Raw genomic sequence first — 12,972 nt, 5'->3', positions numbered from 1 at the left:
AATTTACAAGTTTCTTACTTTTTTAAACGACGCTATCAGTTTCCATTTTTTTCATGTCCATTTTTAGTGTATTTTATGAGTGGATTGATTGTGCAACCTTCACGCGTTTATGTGTAACTTTGCCCTTCACACTGCTTAAGCAACGTGACGAGCTTTTATTTTGAAGAGCCGGAAGTCCCAGTGTTTTGGTAACGGCAAGGAAGGACCTGTCATTTACCCTGGTCCAGCTAATTTCTAATCTAATCAGCTGTTTCCCGGCAAAAAAAACCAGCACTAATTTAACAACAAATGTAACTGTTTGGACACAGAGACAAAATGGGATTCACACGGAGTCGCTTTCTTGGCGGTAAGCCGTCGAAAGCGCCGCTGCTGCTGCCTTTTCTGCTCACAGTCCTGCTCGTCGGGAGCCAAGGCGACGGCGGTGCGATGGACAACGGCGCAACTGAGAGGATAGCAGAGGAAAGCCACCGACAGGACAGTGCCTACCTACTGATATTCATAATGCTCTTGACGCTCACCATACTAACCATATGGCTTTTCAAACACCGCCGATTCAGGTTCCTGCACGAAACGGGGCTTGCCATGATCTATGGTAAGGACACCGAGCTAGCCCTCATATCAGTCCATTAAACGTAGCTTTAATGCTAGCTGAATAATTTGACAGGTAAATCTCACGTATCTTGGGCAGCATACTTCTAATCAGAGTGATATCCCTAATAAAAAACAGTTGCAACAGAATACACGATAATGGGTAGTGTATTGCAACAATAAATGGCAAACAAATGACTAGAGATGGGCCCTATAATTCCTATTTATAGCTATTAAAGTATCCTTTCCTTTCAAAATAATAAAGCTCACTTCTGTAAGAATAATTCTCCTATCAGTATTGGTTGATTCAACAGTTTTAAATGCAATCTCAGCCTAATTTCCTCCTCAAATAATAGTTAACTTCAAATCCTGTGCTGCCTGTTCTGATTTCACTTGCTCTTTTCTCTTTTTCCACTTTCCCAAAGGACTGTTGGTGGGTGTGATCCTGCGGTTTGGCATCCACGCCCCCCAAAGCATGAGCGACGTGATTCTCGGCTGTGCCGTTAACGGCAGTCCTGCCACTCTCTTGGTCAATGTCAGCGGACGGTTCTATGAGTACACTCTGAAGGGGGAAGTCGGACAGGGCAAAGGTCACCAAGTGCAGGACGATGAGATGCTGAGAAAGGCAAGGGAACAGATGGTGGAGGGTTGAAGTATTGGCCGTTTAGTGTGCATGTCTCACACTAAACAGTCTGTTAAGCGAGACATGTATGTCTCATAATGTAATGAAAATGGATGGATGGCAATTAAGTGCCTAACTAATCTTACTGCTTTCCTCAGGTGACCTTTGACCCAGAGGTGTTTTTCAACATTTTGCTGCCTCCCATTATTTTCCATGCAGGTTACAGTCTGAAAAGGGTAAGAGTGTCAAAAGGTTTTATATAAAGATTTATGTAAGTATGTGTTATTAAATATATAGCTGTAAGGGTTTATATTTGTCTTTAATGTTTTCTTTTTAAGATTATTCATTTGTTCGTAGCCTCTTTCTTAACCCCTTAGCAGTCCTATTAGTCCCCTAAACCATCCAATGTCCCGTGGGCGGTACGTCCGACTGCTAACAGTTTAAAATAAACACCTGCTCTCTGTCTTTCTCAGAGACACTTTTTCAGGAACATCGGTTCCATCCTCGCCTATGCTTTCATCGGAACAGTTATATCCTGCTTTGTTATCGGGTAAGTCAAGTAAACATCTCTGAAGTTAGCTCAGAATAGTGCAGAAAATCTTAAGCCATGCAACAATAATATTGACAATAGTAACTTAGATTTATATAGCTGGTTCCAAGGTTTGTGTAGTGGAGAAAAAGGTCAGATAAATACTGGGAAGCAAGAGCATGTAGGCAAGGAGATAGATCTTTTAGGAAATATGAGACTTTCCCAGGAGCTGGTGTGGGTGATGTGTTACTGGGACTTTGTACAAGTAAGAACTCTAGGAGCGGAGTTCTGAAGATACAGTAGTCCAGGCGGGAGGTGATGAAAGCATGAATGAGGGTTTTAGCTGCAAAGTCTGAGAGTACTGGCCACAGTCTGGAGATGTTCTTCAGGTGGTAGATGGCAAATTCAGAGATGGATTTAATATATGATGTGAATGAGAGGGTGGAGTCCAGGATCACATCCAGGTTGCAGACCTCTGAAGATGGTGAGAGAGAGTATCCACCCACCTTAAGGTGCAGATCGGCCCAGTACATACCACACTGCAGACCTTGCATTCCTACATGTGATCAGATTGTTGCTGAATAGTAGTGGTTTGAGTGTTTGTTTGTTTTTTCTCTCCTAGGCTGATCATGTATGGCTTTGTGTCCTTCATGAAAGTCGTGGGGCAGCTTGATGGAGATTTTTACTTTACTGATTGCCTCTTCTTTGGGGCCATCGTTTCAGCAACAGACCCTGGTAGGTACCCACATCCAAAATTAACAGAGAAGATAAGCATCTGATTCCATTTTCAACAGCTTTCCTGTTATCAATTAGATGTTTTATACTCTTTATTTCCTGTGTCTCAGTGACAGTCCTCGCCATCTTCAATGAGCTAAAGGTAGACGTGGACCTCTACGCTTTACTGTTTGGGGAGAGCGTCCTCAACGATGCCGTCGCCATCGTCCTCTCCTCGTACGTATTACTGACGCACTGAAGCATCGGTGCCACATTAACGAACAATTTTTAATGCCCGCCACAAAACAATAAGTGCTTTTTAAGAGATATTAGTTGATATAATTGGTGCAATGTTTCTTTCTGAAGCTGTAGCAGTTTAGGCTCAATCAGCTGGGGCTTTTTGCTAAAGTAATTACATTTTGGTGAACAATTCAGCTCAAACTGTTGGAACCTGAGTTAAATCTGAGTTAAATAAATTTTTATGCAGAAGAAAAACTGTTAATTTTGTGTTTGATTCCTTCAGTTGGGCTCCCAATAGTGCCAGTTTTTTCATATTCATTACAGACAGAAAGAACAGATACAGTTGTAATTATAATTTCTAGTTCTTTTCTAATTAGTCCCATAAAACCTGTGCTTGCATTGAGCTAACTGTGGCAGAAATGGCTTTTTTGTATTGTACACGCATTAATCATACTAACATCAGTGCCTGTCATTTCACTGCTTACCTGTCTCCACCCATCTGTGTCATTCATCGCCTTGCCCGTACGTACGTATGTATGTAGTGTTCTCCTCCGCTTCGAAAAGCTGGGAAGGCATGGTGCTGGAGCTGTGCGCTCCGCAAGAAACGAGAGCTCACTGTTACCTGAGGTGTCCGAGGAATGGCTGGGAGAAAACCAGACAGTGACTCCTCGGTGGGTGGGTTGGTCAGGGGGACTGCGTGGTTTTTGCTTTTGTTAATATTTTAGAACCTCAGACATTAGAAGGTAGGCTTCAGGATCATCCTTCATCACCCTCCCTTTCATTCCTGAGACGCTGCAGCCCTTTCATATCCATTCCTACTTTTATTTTTGATTTTTAGATCACCCACCATTTCTAGAATCACCAGGAAACCCTTTATTCTTATGAAGTTTTTAGTCATTTAGGCTCATTAAAGGTTATTGCAGAATATTAACCTGATAGAGTTCAAATGAAGCATGCAAGACCTTTTATTTTTTCATTTATGACTGTAAAACCCAACTCCACATATTTGAAGTCTTTGCAGATATGTCCAAATCATAACCAAGTTCATCTGAATTAATGATGAGACTGGTAAGAGAAGCCATTCTTGGAGTTGGGTTGCTGCATTTGTGATTTCATTCCTGACGCTATTTTGTGAGCATGTGTTTGACCAGCTTCCCTTTCCTTAGTGAGGCCTTTTTTGTAGTAAAGCCCCACTTCCTTTTTTCTTCTAAATGGTTTTGCGTGCATGCTCTCTGTCTTCCCTGCAGCTCCATTGTGGCGTACCAGCCTGCAGGCGACAACAGCCACAGCTTTGAGGCCATGGCCATGTTGAAGTCCTTCGGCGTCTTTCTGGGCGTCTTCAGCGGCTCTTTTGCTCTCGGTGTTGTTACAGGAGTTGTGACCGCCCTCATATCCTTTCACTTGTTTCTTACCATGACATATTTTACATCTACATTCACAGGTGTGTGCAAGAGGTAAATGAATAACGATACAGTTTCTCCCTGTTTCCAGTGTATTAAAGTTGCCACGCCTCCTTGTTTGGTCCCTTAACTTTCCATCACGTCACCAAGTTCACTAAGCTGCGGGACTTCCCCTTGTTGGAGACGGCGCTCTTTTTCCTGATGTCCTGGAGCACCTTTCTCTTGGCGGAGGCCTGCGGGTTCACAGGTAGACCTGCAACAAAGTCTCCTGCATGCAGTTGTAACAACACTGCCTTCCGTATTTGATTAGCAGCTGCAGCAGTGTGGGAGATAGTGGTTTCACCTTGTGAGTTTGTGCGTGTGTATGTGCACAGGCTTGGTGACACATGCTTTCACTGGAAACTACCCTGAAGGAGTCATTTAAGTGCTCTGTGGAGGCACAGAGTCTGTGTCAGCTTATCTGTGTGTTTCTTAGGTATTTCTCTGTGTAGTATTTTGCAAAGATCAGTCAGGTCTGAGAAGTCATTGGTCTTCACAAGAAGACATCTGATATCGATCTTGTGTTAGTCTGAAGCTTCAATTAAAACACAGTTGCTGGTCTACTAAGTAAAACTGACTGTTTTACTGTCTTTTCTGGGGAGCGTGTGGCATGCTGCGATATGATGGATTTGAAGGAATTTTATCACTTGCTGTTCAAGCATTTGCATTAACAACAAAAGGTTACAACTATCTATTTGGACACTAATAATAACATTTAGAAGTTTTGTTCTCCTAAACAGGAAGATTTAGATAAGGACACAGGCTTTGTTTGCCTTCTCATGGTGCCAGTTATCCAGTGTCTAACTGGAGAATTGGAGAATACCGATTGCTGATGTGGGATGACTGTGTGTTCTTTCAGGTGTCGTTGCTGTGCTGTTCTGTGGGATCACTCAGGCCCACTACACCTACAATAATCTCTCACCAGACTCTCAAGACAGGACCAAACAGGTGAAATGCAGTATAACTTATATAATGTGCTTGATCCCATTGTTTTAAATTCATTTTCAAGCAGCAGTTGTTGCTGCGCTGTTGCATTTAAAGATCTGGTTTGCAAAGAATTACATCTGTGAAATATCTTGAAAGGAAGGATGAATTACAGCTTCTCTGCTTCTTGGGCATTAGCGCAAGCTTGGTTATACTTTTTGCCAAATTTGCAGAAAGTTCTGAGAAATTCACGAGCTGCTATCATTTATTCACAGAAACAGTGAGCTGATGGAGCTGATGTGGCCGACTGCTCCGTGTCCTACAAACTCAAAGCTCTGTCTTCTGTTGAAGCTAGGACGTCACAAAGCTGCACGTTCATATCAACTAAATGTTAATAACCAGTTACTACAATCATCAGTATCAGTTCATGATAATGCAGGATGTTTATAGATATGAGTTTATCATAGTTATGTGTTTCTGATGAGTTAAAGGTGATATGACACGCAGAAACTTGTGGTCACCTGACTCAAAAGCAGCACTGAGATAGAGATATGACGAAAAAAGTGTCTAAGAAGCAAATGTGGGAAATGGCTTTCAAGTGTCTGAAAACCAGCTTAAAATATTTACTTCGGCTTTGAAATGTTTAGTTTGCGCTGGTAAGGCACAGCTTTTACTTTGAAGGTCTCTTTTAACGACTGCACGGGCAGCAGCTGCAAAGTATTTGCAGAAAATCTGCATCTTCCATGCAAACTACAGTGAACTGCGCGAATCTGTCCAGAGCGAGCACAAGGAGGTTTTTGGTGCCAACAACCTCCATTAATCATTAGCCAACTGGACAGTGAGTACATATTTTTCCCTAGTGACTAAAGGTTGCCAGTGGGTCACCAACCAACCTATAGTCCTGCGTGACTAGGCCTAGGGGAAGACATGTCCAAAACATCAGATGATTCGCAACTACATGCACACTCTCATGCACAGTCAAAGTTAATTAAAAGCTGACGCTTCATTGTAGTGTGCGAGCTGGAAGAATGTTTATGAGGGGACTCTGTAATACAGGTTATTGATTTTCACTGCATTCTGTCACTGACAAGCATGTTCTGTTGGTGTAGTGGTTAACATGTTTGATTGGCAAGCCCCTGCAGAACAGGCGCATCAAATGTAGCTTCATTAGAAAATGTGACAAGCATTTTTTAAATGACTTCTCCCGAACTCTGGGTCTTCCAGAGTCGTCATTTTATGGTGCGCAAGAATATTTTGGAAATTTTTAACTGTTTCAAATAGAAGGAAGTGTAAAAACTGGGGAAGTAGCATATATAAATGAAATTCAATATCCGCTTTTCTCATCCCCTTCAGTTGTTTGAGCTGCTGAACTTCCTGGCAGAGAACTTCATCTTCTCCTACATGGGTCTGACGCTCTTCTCCTTCCAGTCGCACGTCTTCAACCCTCTCTTCATTGTCGGAGCCTTCGTATCCTTTACTCTGCTGGTGGTTAAGGAGTCAGTGGCTCTGCGGTGCATCAGGATATAGGATAAAAACCTTTTGTTTCATATGCCTTGAAAAATATTTGATATATATTTATACCATTACAATTGAACATCTATTTCATGTTTAACCAAGGCCAAAAATAACATCACGGACACAAGCAAATCAGCATATCAAAGCTTAGTCACCGCCGAGCTGGTGTTTACGTCTACGTGTGATTATTTTCCATTCCAGTGTTAGAGTTCCTGTGTTGTGTCCTTGACCTTCCTGCGCTGTGTAGGTGGCAGTGTTTCTGGGCAGGGCTGCAAACATCTACCCTCTGTCCTTCCTCCTCAACCTGGGCCGCAAGAACAAGATCGGATACAACTTTCAGCACGTTATGATGTTTGCAGGTACATTAGCATAAAGCCGTTTATCAGGCTTGGACTCAAACCATGTTTCTCCTCTTAAACCTTCAGTTATATATGTCAACGGTTCATTAAGTACGCTGAGAAAACTTTTGGAACTGCTCATTAGCATTGCTACATATACCAGCAGTCGGAGAAGCAAAAACACCCACACCATCGCACAGCACATGAGCTTGCCAGGAAATAACTGAAGTAGTTAAGCCAAGAACAGGATGCATTTATTATTAACTTTTATTAAGTTAATAATAAACAGACAAAAGGCACGCTGCCGCACTTTAATGGGGAATGCGCACAGGAAGAGACCAGCAAAGAGGAACGTTAATAAAGTTCAGTGACTTGTAGAGCTGCTATAGTTAATATTCATTAGGTGTGGTTTCAGTTTGAGTGTCAAGGCTGTGATGGTTTGCACATGTGCAGAGGAGCAATGGTGGATATATTGGACAAAGCTATGTTAAAGATGGGGCTTCCAGACTTCAAGACAATGTAGTGAAGGAGGACACGGAGAGGGTTGATGTGACAGAGGGGGATGCTAGAGATAGGGAGAGGCAACTAGTGTGCGGTGGCAACCCCTAAAAAGAAGGAGGATTTTTCATTTGTTTCCACAGTGGGTGTACATGTTTCAGTTTTGATTTTATCGTCTAAAAGAATTCAGTTGAAGTTTCATTTTCATTAGTCTGAGTGGGAGTTGTGTATTTTATTAGCATATTGTTGGTGAAAGTTCAAAGGGTAAACGGCTCACATTCACAGAGAGGCTGTAGTTATTTACACCAAAGCCTCTTTAGACTTAATGAAAGTGACAAAGACTGAAACCAAACTTTTTTTAATACTTGACGTCGGTCACCTGCACATCTGGAGCCTGAAATGTCCACCTTCAACCAACGATCAGCTACACATCACTTAATATGTGAAAGATGCTCTGGTTTTTCCAGTTGTTTTCACACTACAGGGCACCTGCTTTGTTTCCCGCAGACTTAACCTAAACCTGACCGCGAACGGTCTTCTCAGAATGACTTGCATTCTTTGGACTTGCTTTCTTATTTGCTTACATATGCCTATGTATCCACAACATGAGCAATAATTAATAAAACGTTTTCACCCATCCTTGTTTTATTTTTCGTCTCCTCTAGGTCTGCGTGGGGCGATGACCTTTGCACTTTCCATTCGAGACACAGCGACTTACGCCCGTCAGATGATGTTTTCAACCACGCTCCTGATCGTTTTCTTCACTGTGTGGATCTGTGGTGGTGGCACCACACCCATGCTATCTTTCATGAGCATACCGTAAGCCGGCCTCCGTGTGTCTTACTGTTTGTGCTGCATCACCTCCGCTGAACTTTGTCAAAGTACATGTTTTTGTTTTGTTTTGTTTTTTTAGGGTGGGTGTGGACTCTGATCAAGACAACGCTGTGAGTTGGTGTTGAGCGCCGTATTAATTTGTCTGATTTTGTGATGAAATAAAAATGCACGCCATGTCATTATCATCCTTCTGCTGAACAGAATTCAGGCGCGTTGGATGGGTCACAGCGGAGGAGCACCAAACACGAGAGCGCCTGGCCTTTTAGGATATGGTACAACTTTGACCACAAGTATCCTTTCAGCCTGATGTGTTCACCTGTGGCCACCAGAGGGCGCTCTTTACAAACTTCTAGCACGTAACAACACAGGAGGTTCAGAGATAGAGTGATGATATTTATTTTACTATGTTTTATATCGTGCTTTTCACAAAGGTGTTTGTAAAATGTTAAACCTTTTACTTGAACATTTCAGCTAAAAAATGATAGTAAACCATAAAATGTGTTTTAAGTTTCACAGTGATGTTGTGAAACAGAAATATTCCTTTACTTGCTGCGGTTGAAAACCTGGTTGAGTCATTATTGTTACAGCTGAACCAGACTGCTTTAAAATGGTTATATTGTGCACTCCTTGACACGAGCTTGTTCACCAGCTACCTGAAACCCCTCCTGACCCACAGCGGTCCGCCTCTCACTGCTACTCTGCCTGCATGCTGTGGACCACTGGCTCGATGCCTCACCAGCCCACAGGCCTATGAGGTTTGGACATGAAAAAGAATTATGAGTTATTCAGATTTACAGGACTGTAAAAGTCTTCAGCCACCTCTCATTTATTTATATTTTCCTTCTAAGGAGCCAGGCTTTCTTGTAACTTTTTTTTTCTTTGAAGTGCTCTTTGAGAAAATAGTTCTCCAGACTTTCTGAAGGCTTCTCAAAGTTTTTCTTTTGACATTGGCTGCTTTTTCACTCCCTTTTTTCCAATGAAGTCCATGTTCCTGACCATTTTCAGAGGAATGTTTTTGTAGTTGTTCTTTGTTTTTGTTTTTTTAGTACACTTAAAAATTATCTATGAATTATTCAAGCAGAACAAACTTACCTAAACTAAGAGAACTTGGCAAACAAAAAGATTTTAAATTGTATCTTTAGGCAGTCTGTCACAAAAAACACTATTTGTTATTTGTTTTTAGTTTAATCTATAGAAAAAGCCATGTAAATTTGAGGATTAAATAAGAAGTGTTAACTCTAAAAGAAACATCTAAAGCAGATGCTTAGTATCTGATAATCATTTATAGGACATAGAAAAGAAATCAATAAAGACCTGACTCAGGACCTGAGACATCCATCTGGACCTTCATTTGATCATTAAAGGCTCATCAGTAATGGTCTCAGTGGAAGGGTGCCTGACAAGAAGCCCTTCTTAAGGAAGAGTGACAAGGAGAAAAGGCTGAGTTATGCCAATTACACAAGAACTGGACTCAAAATCAGTGGCAACAGCTCTGATGGAGTGAGGAACCCAAGTTTGCAAACTTCTGTTTTAACAATGTGTATAGAGGAGGTCAGGAGACGGGTACAACAGTGAGTGCTTACGGCCGTCTTTAAAGCACAGTGGAGGCTCTGTCATGGTTTGGGGCTACATTTCAGCCAGTGGTGTTGGGGATCTTATCAAAATTGATTGATTGAATTATGAAAGCAGGTCAGATTTTGATCTACGGGCAACAACTTCATTTGTCAGCATGACAATGATCCCAAACACACTGCCAATGGAGTAAAAAAACACAATAAAACACTTTCAGTCATGGATTGGCCTCCCCAAAGCCCAGACCTCAACATTATTGAAGCCGTGTGGGATCATGTTGTCCTTCAGGAAGCCTGGAGAACTGTTCCTAAAGACTATAAAGAAATAACAGGAAAGCTTCTTAGAGTTCAGGCTGTGTTGAAGAATGAAGGTGGTCACACCAAATATTGACTTACTCACTTACTTTACTTCACGCACTTTGTTTCCATGCATGTTTTCACATGTTTCAGTAAATCGCGGCACCTATTTCCCATTTTCCCAACAAAACATAAAGAAATAAGGCATGACTCACGACTTTTGCACAGTACTGTACATGCAAACGTACTCATACTGATCGAGGATAATTCTTGATTTTGATTAAGTTTCGTGCGGAAGCATTCACGGCCGCCTCTTCTCTTCCCGCTCACCAGAATGAAGGTCAGCTCCATGACGACGACTCTGACTTCATCCTGAACGATGCCAGCGTGAGCTCCATGTACGCCGACGTCACCGTCAGCACGGACGCGTCCGGATCCCGCACCGTCAACCCCAAGCACTCCTCGACCGCCCGCGCCGGGGGTGGTGTAGGTTCTTTCGATGAAGGTCTGGATCACGAGCTCTCCGTGGCAGAACACGAAGTGGCGATCCGGGGAACGCGGCTGGTCTTGCCCATGGATGACCCCGTGGAGGCCCCGACTACCGTCACCCTGCCTCCACCACCCTCCCCCCCGCGCTCCGAACCTCACAGGCACAGACTGTAAGAAAGCTGCCGCTCTGAGGACGCAGTTTGTTGTTTCCAACTTAAAAAAAAAAATACACACTATACATACGACTGATCAAAATAATGACATATTTAAAAAAACAAAACAAATGAATTCTTCGGGATTTTCAATCAAAAAGCACAGATTGATTTTCTCACCACCAATCTATCTAACATGCAGTTTTAAAATAGTTTGAGCTTGATCTAAGTCGGGATAACTGTGACACTGAATGTGACGTGAGGGACTTTTAAATCAAGAGCTTCTCGATTTTATAGGTTACATTTCACCCCTTATGAGGAGGCTTCATTTGCTCCTGTGTTTATCCCACACTGGTGATATGGCAGCGCTCTCTATAAACCTAGCTGTATACACAGTTCACATTTTTCCAGCTCCTTTTGTGTGTTTCTACCTAAAGATAAGCACCACGCATAACACTGAAGGGCGTTAAAGCCCATCTACACTACAGTTTGGTAACTAATCCCACTAACATATCCACAGACTGGCTCACTTTAACACTAGTTATTGTTCCCAGAGTTCATCAGCAGTTCAAGCATGTGATTAGGAGATTATCAAAGGAGGAAGCAAACAAAGACCTGAGCGGAACAAACAGGCAGGTACTGATTAAAGAGAACGAACTGCATCCACACCAGTGCCCAGGAGCATCTCCACCATCTTAGATTTTAGCACTGCCTCTAAATCAGTCTGTTTACGGTTTGATTTATTTATTTAACATTGATTTCTTTAACAAAATGATTTATTTATATACTGATTCATTTAGTTTATTTATTATCTATTTATTTGTATTTTTGTGTGAGATTTCTTTTTGGTGAAAGGCTCCTATTGCGACTTTTTTCCAAGGGGTGGAGGGCGTAATAAAAGCGCTACAGATTTCTTCACAGGTGGAGGCGATTATTCCTTCCTGGACTGTATGCATGTTTAAAAAAACGTCTCCTTTCTGTACTGTAGCAGAAGCTGTAACTTTATATTTGGAAACTAGAGCTTCCTTTGTGTGTGTCTGTCTGGTCTGTGTGTGTGTGTGTGTGTGTGTGTGTGTGTGTGTGTGTGTGTGTGTTCTGTGTGTGTGTGTGTGTGTGTGTATTTCGCCAGCCCCGTTGGCATATATAGATGTGGTTATTAGGGCTAATATTAGTTTATTTCTCGATTTTCTGCCTCCATCTGGTTGAGTTTAAAAAAACAAAACAAGCTTCTATGTGTTTGTGATGTCTCATCAAAGAATACTGACAGCTGGCTGAACTGTTATGAATTAAAGTGCCTATTCAGAAGCTCATTTACTTAATGTAGATTTGTACATATTTTGATTTGCTAACATGCAGTAAGGTGATTTTTTTTTTTTTTTTTAATTTAATTTAATTTTTTTGTATGATGTAAAATCTTTTCGACTGATTAGGCCATTCATTGACTGCCTGTGGTGTAACTCAGTACATTCGGTCCTAAAGAGCCCAAAGGAGTGCAAATGATATAATAAATAATGTTGTGCTTTCATTAATGGATAGAAACACACATATTTTTCAAACGTAAGCATTCTGTGATCAAAGTTCCTAAGTGAAATTTATCAAAACGCTTATGTGACATGTGAAAATGAAGTAACAATGAGCGGATTCTGAATGTTGAGGGGACGTTACTCGAGCTCCCGGATGGTGTTGTTCCCTTATTTGGGAACCAGGCTCATCAAATATGTTCTGACCTCACTGGGAGATGTCTCCTCAGATAATCCACACCCTTGTTTGTGCTCACCAGGCACGTCTCACATAGCTACAACTATTTTGATGCCTAAAGAGAAAGTCGGTCAAAATTAGACCTCGTAAAAAAATACATGGGTTTTAATTGTGCCGAGCTCCAAATGTGTTGTCTTTTTGATCTTCGAGCAGTATTGAGGTTTGAGATTCTTACACAAATGTGCACATGCACCTCTTTGAATATTTGAAATATAAAAATTTGCTTGTGGAAACTGTGTATGTGATTGTTACACCTGCAATGGGTTGATAAGTGGATGTTTTAAAAAATGTTGGAGATTATAATTTCAGATGAAATAAATTTTTTCCCTGTTTAGTCCTAAAGTTATTAACAGTGTGTTTTCAGTCTGACAACTTGTGAGTTCTACTGAAATTAAATAAAAATACTTTTAGTGATATTAAATGAAATAGATTTTTCTGCTTTTATTTATATATATATATATATA

At 41.5% G+C, this 12,972-nt stretch overlaps 1 protein-coding gene across 1 annotated transcript; it reads left to right on the top strand.

Moving 5' to 3' along the window:
* The first annotated feature begins 203 nt into the window (after nucleotides 1-203).
* Nucleotides 204-11,819, top strand: LOC102304149 (sodium/hydrogen exchanger 6). The gene is made up of 16 exons (XM_005926389.2): nucleotides 204-592; nucleotides 1,014-1,213; nucleotides 1,369-1,446; nucleotides 1,684-1,760; nucleotides 2,362-2,474; nucleotides 2,585-2,690; nucleotides 3,941-4,082; nucleotides 4,235-4,340; nucleotides 4,992-5,080; nucleotides 6,410-6,523; nucleotides 6,819-6,930; nucleotides 8,073-8,226; nucleotides 8,321-8,351; nucleotides 8,443-8,531; nucleotides 8,891-8,996; nucleotides 10,443-11,819. Exons 1-16 carry the CDS (start codon nucleotides 316-318, stop codon nucleotides 10,770-10,772), a joined length of 2,124 nt encoding a protein of 707 aa, XP_005926451.1. The 5' UTR covers nucleotides 204-315; the 3' UTR covers nucleotides 10,773-11,819.
* Nucleotides 11,820-12,972: the final 1,153 nt, after the last annotated feature.

The sequence above is a fragment of the Haplochromis burtoni genome, unplaced genomic scaffold, assembly GCF_018398535.1.
Source record: "Haplochromis burtoni strain Fernald_Lab_line unplaced genomic scaffold, NCSU_Asbu1 Contig_83, whole genome shotgun sequence".
NCBI lineage: Eukaryota > Metazoa > Chordata > Actinopteri > Cichliformes > Cichlidae > Haplochromis > Haplochromis burtoni.
This window is presented reverse-complemented; position numbering and strand designations above follow the sequence as displayed.

Bases quoted from the DNA above. Each gene is read 5' to 3' on its own strand.
- LOC102304149 (XM_005926389.2), top strand. From the start codon at position 316: ATGGGATTCACACGGAGTCGCTTTCTTGGCGGTAAGCCGTCGAAAGCG. The intron at 1,214-1,368 runs GCAAGGGAACAG...TGCTTTCCTCAG, and splicing joins ACGATGAGATGCTGAGAAAG to GTGACCTTTGACCCAGAGGT. The intron at 8,532-8,890 runs GTATCCTTTCAG...CTTGTTCACCAG, and splicing joins TGGTACAACTTTGACCACAA to CTACCTGAAACCCCTCCTGA.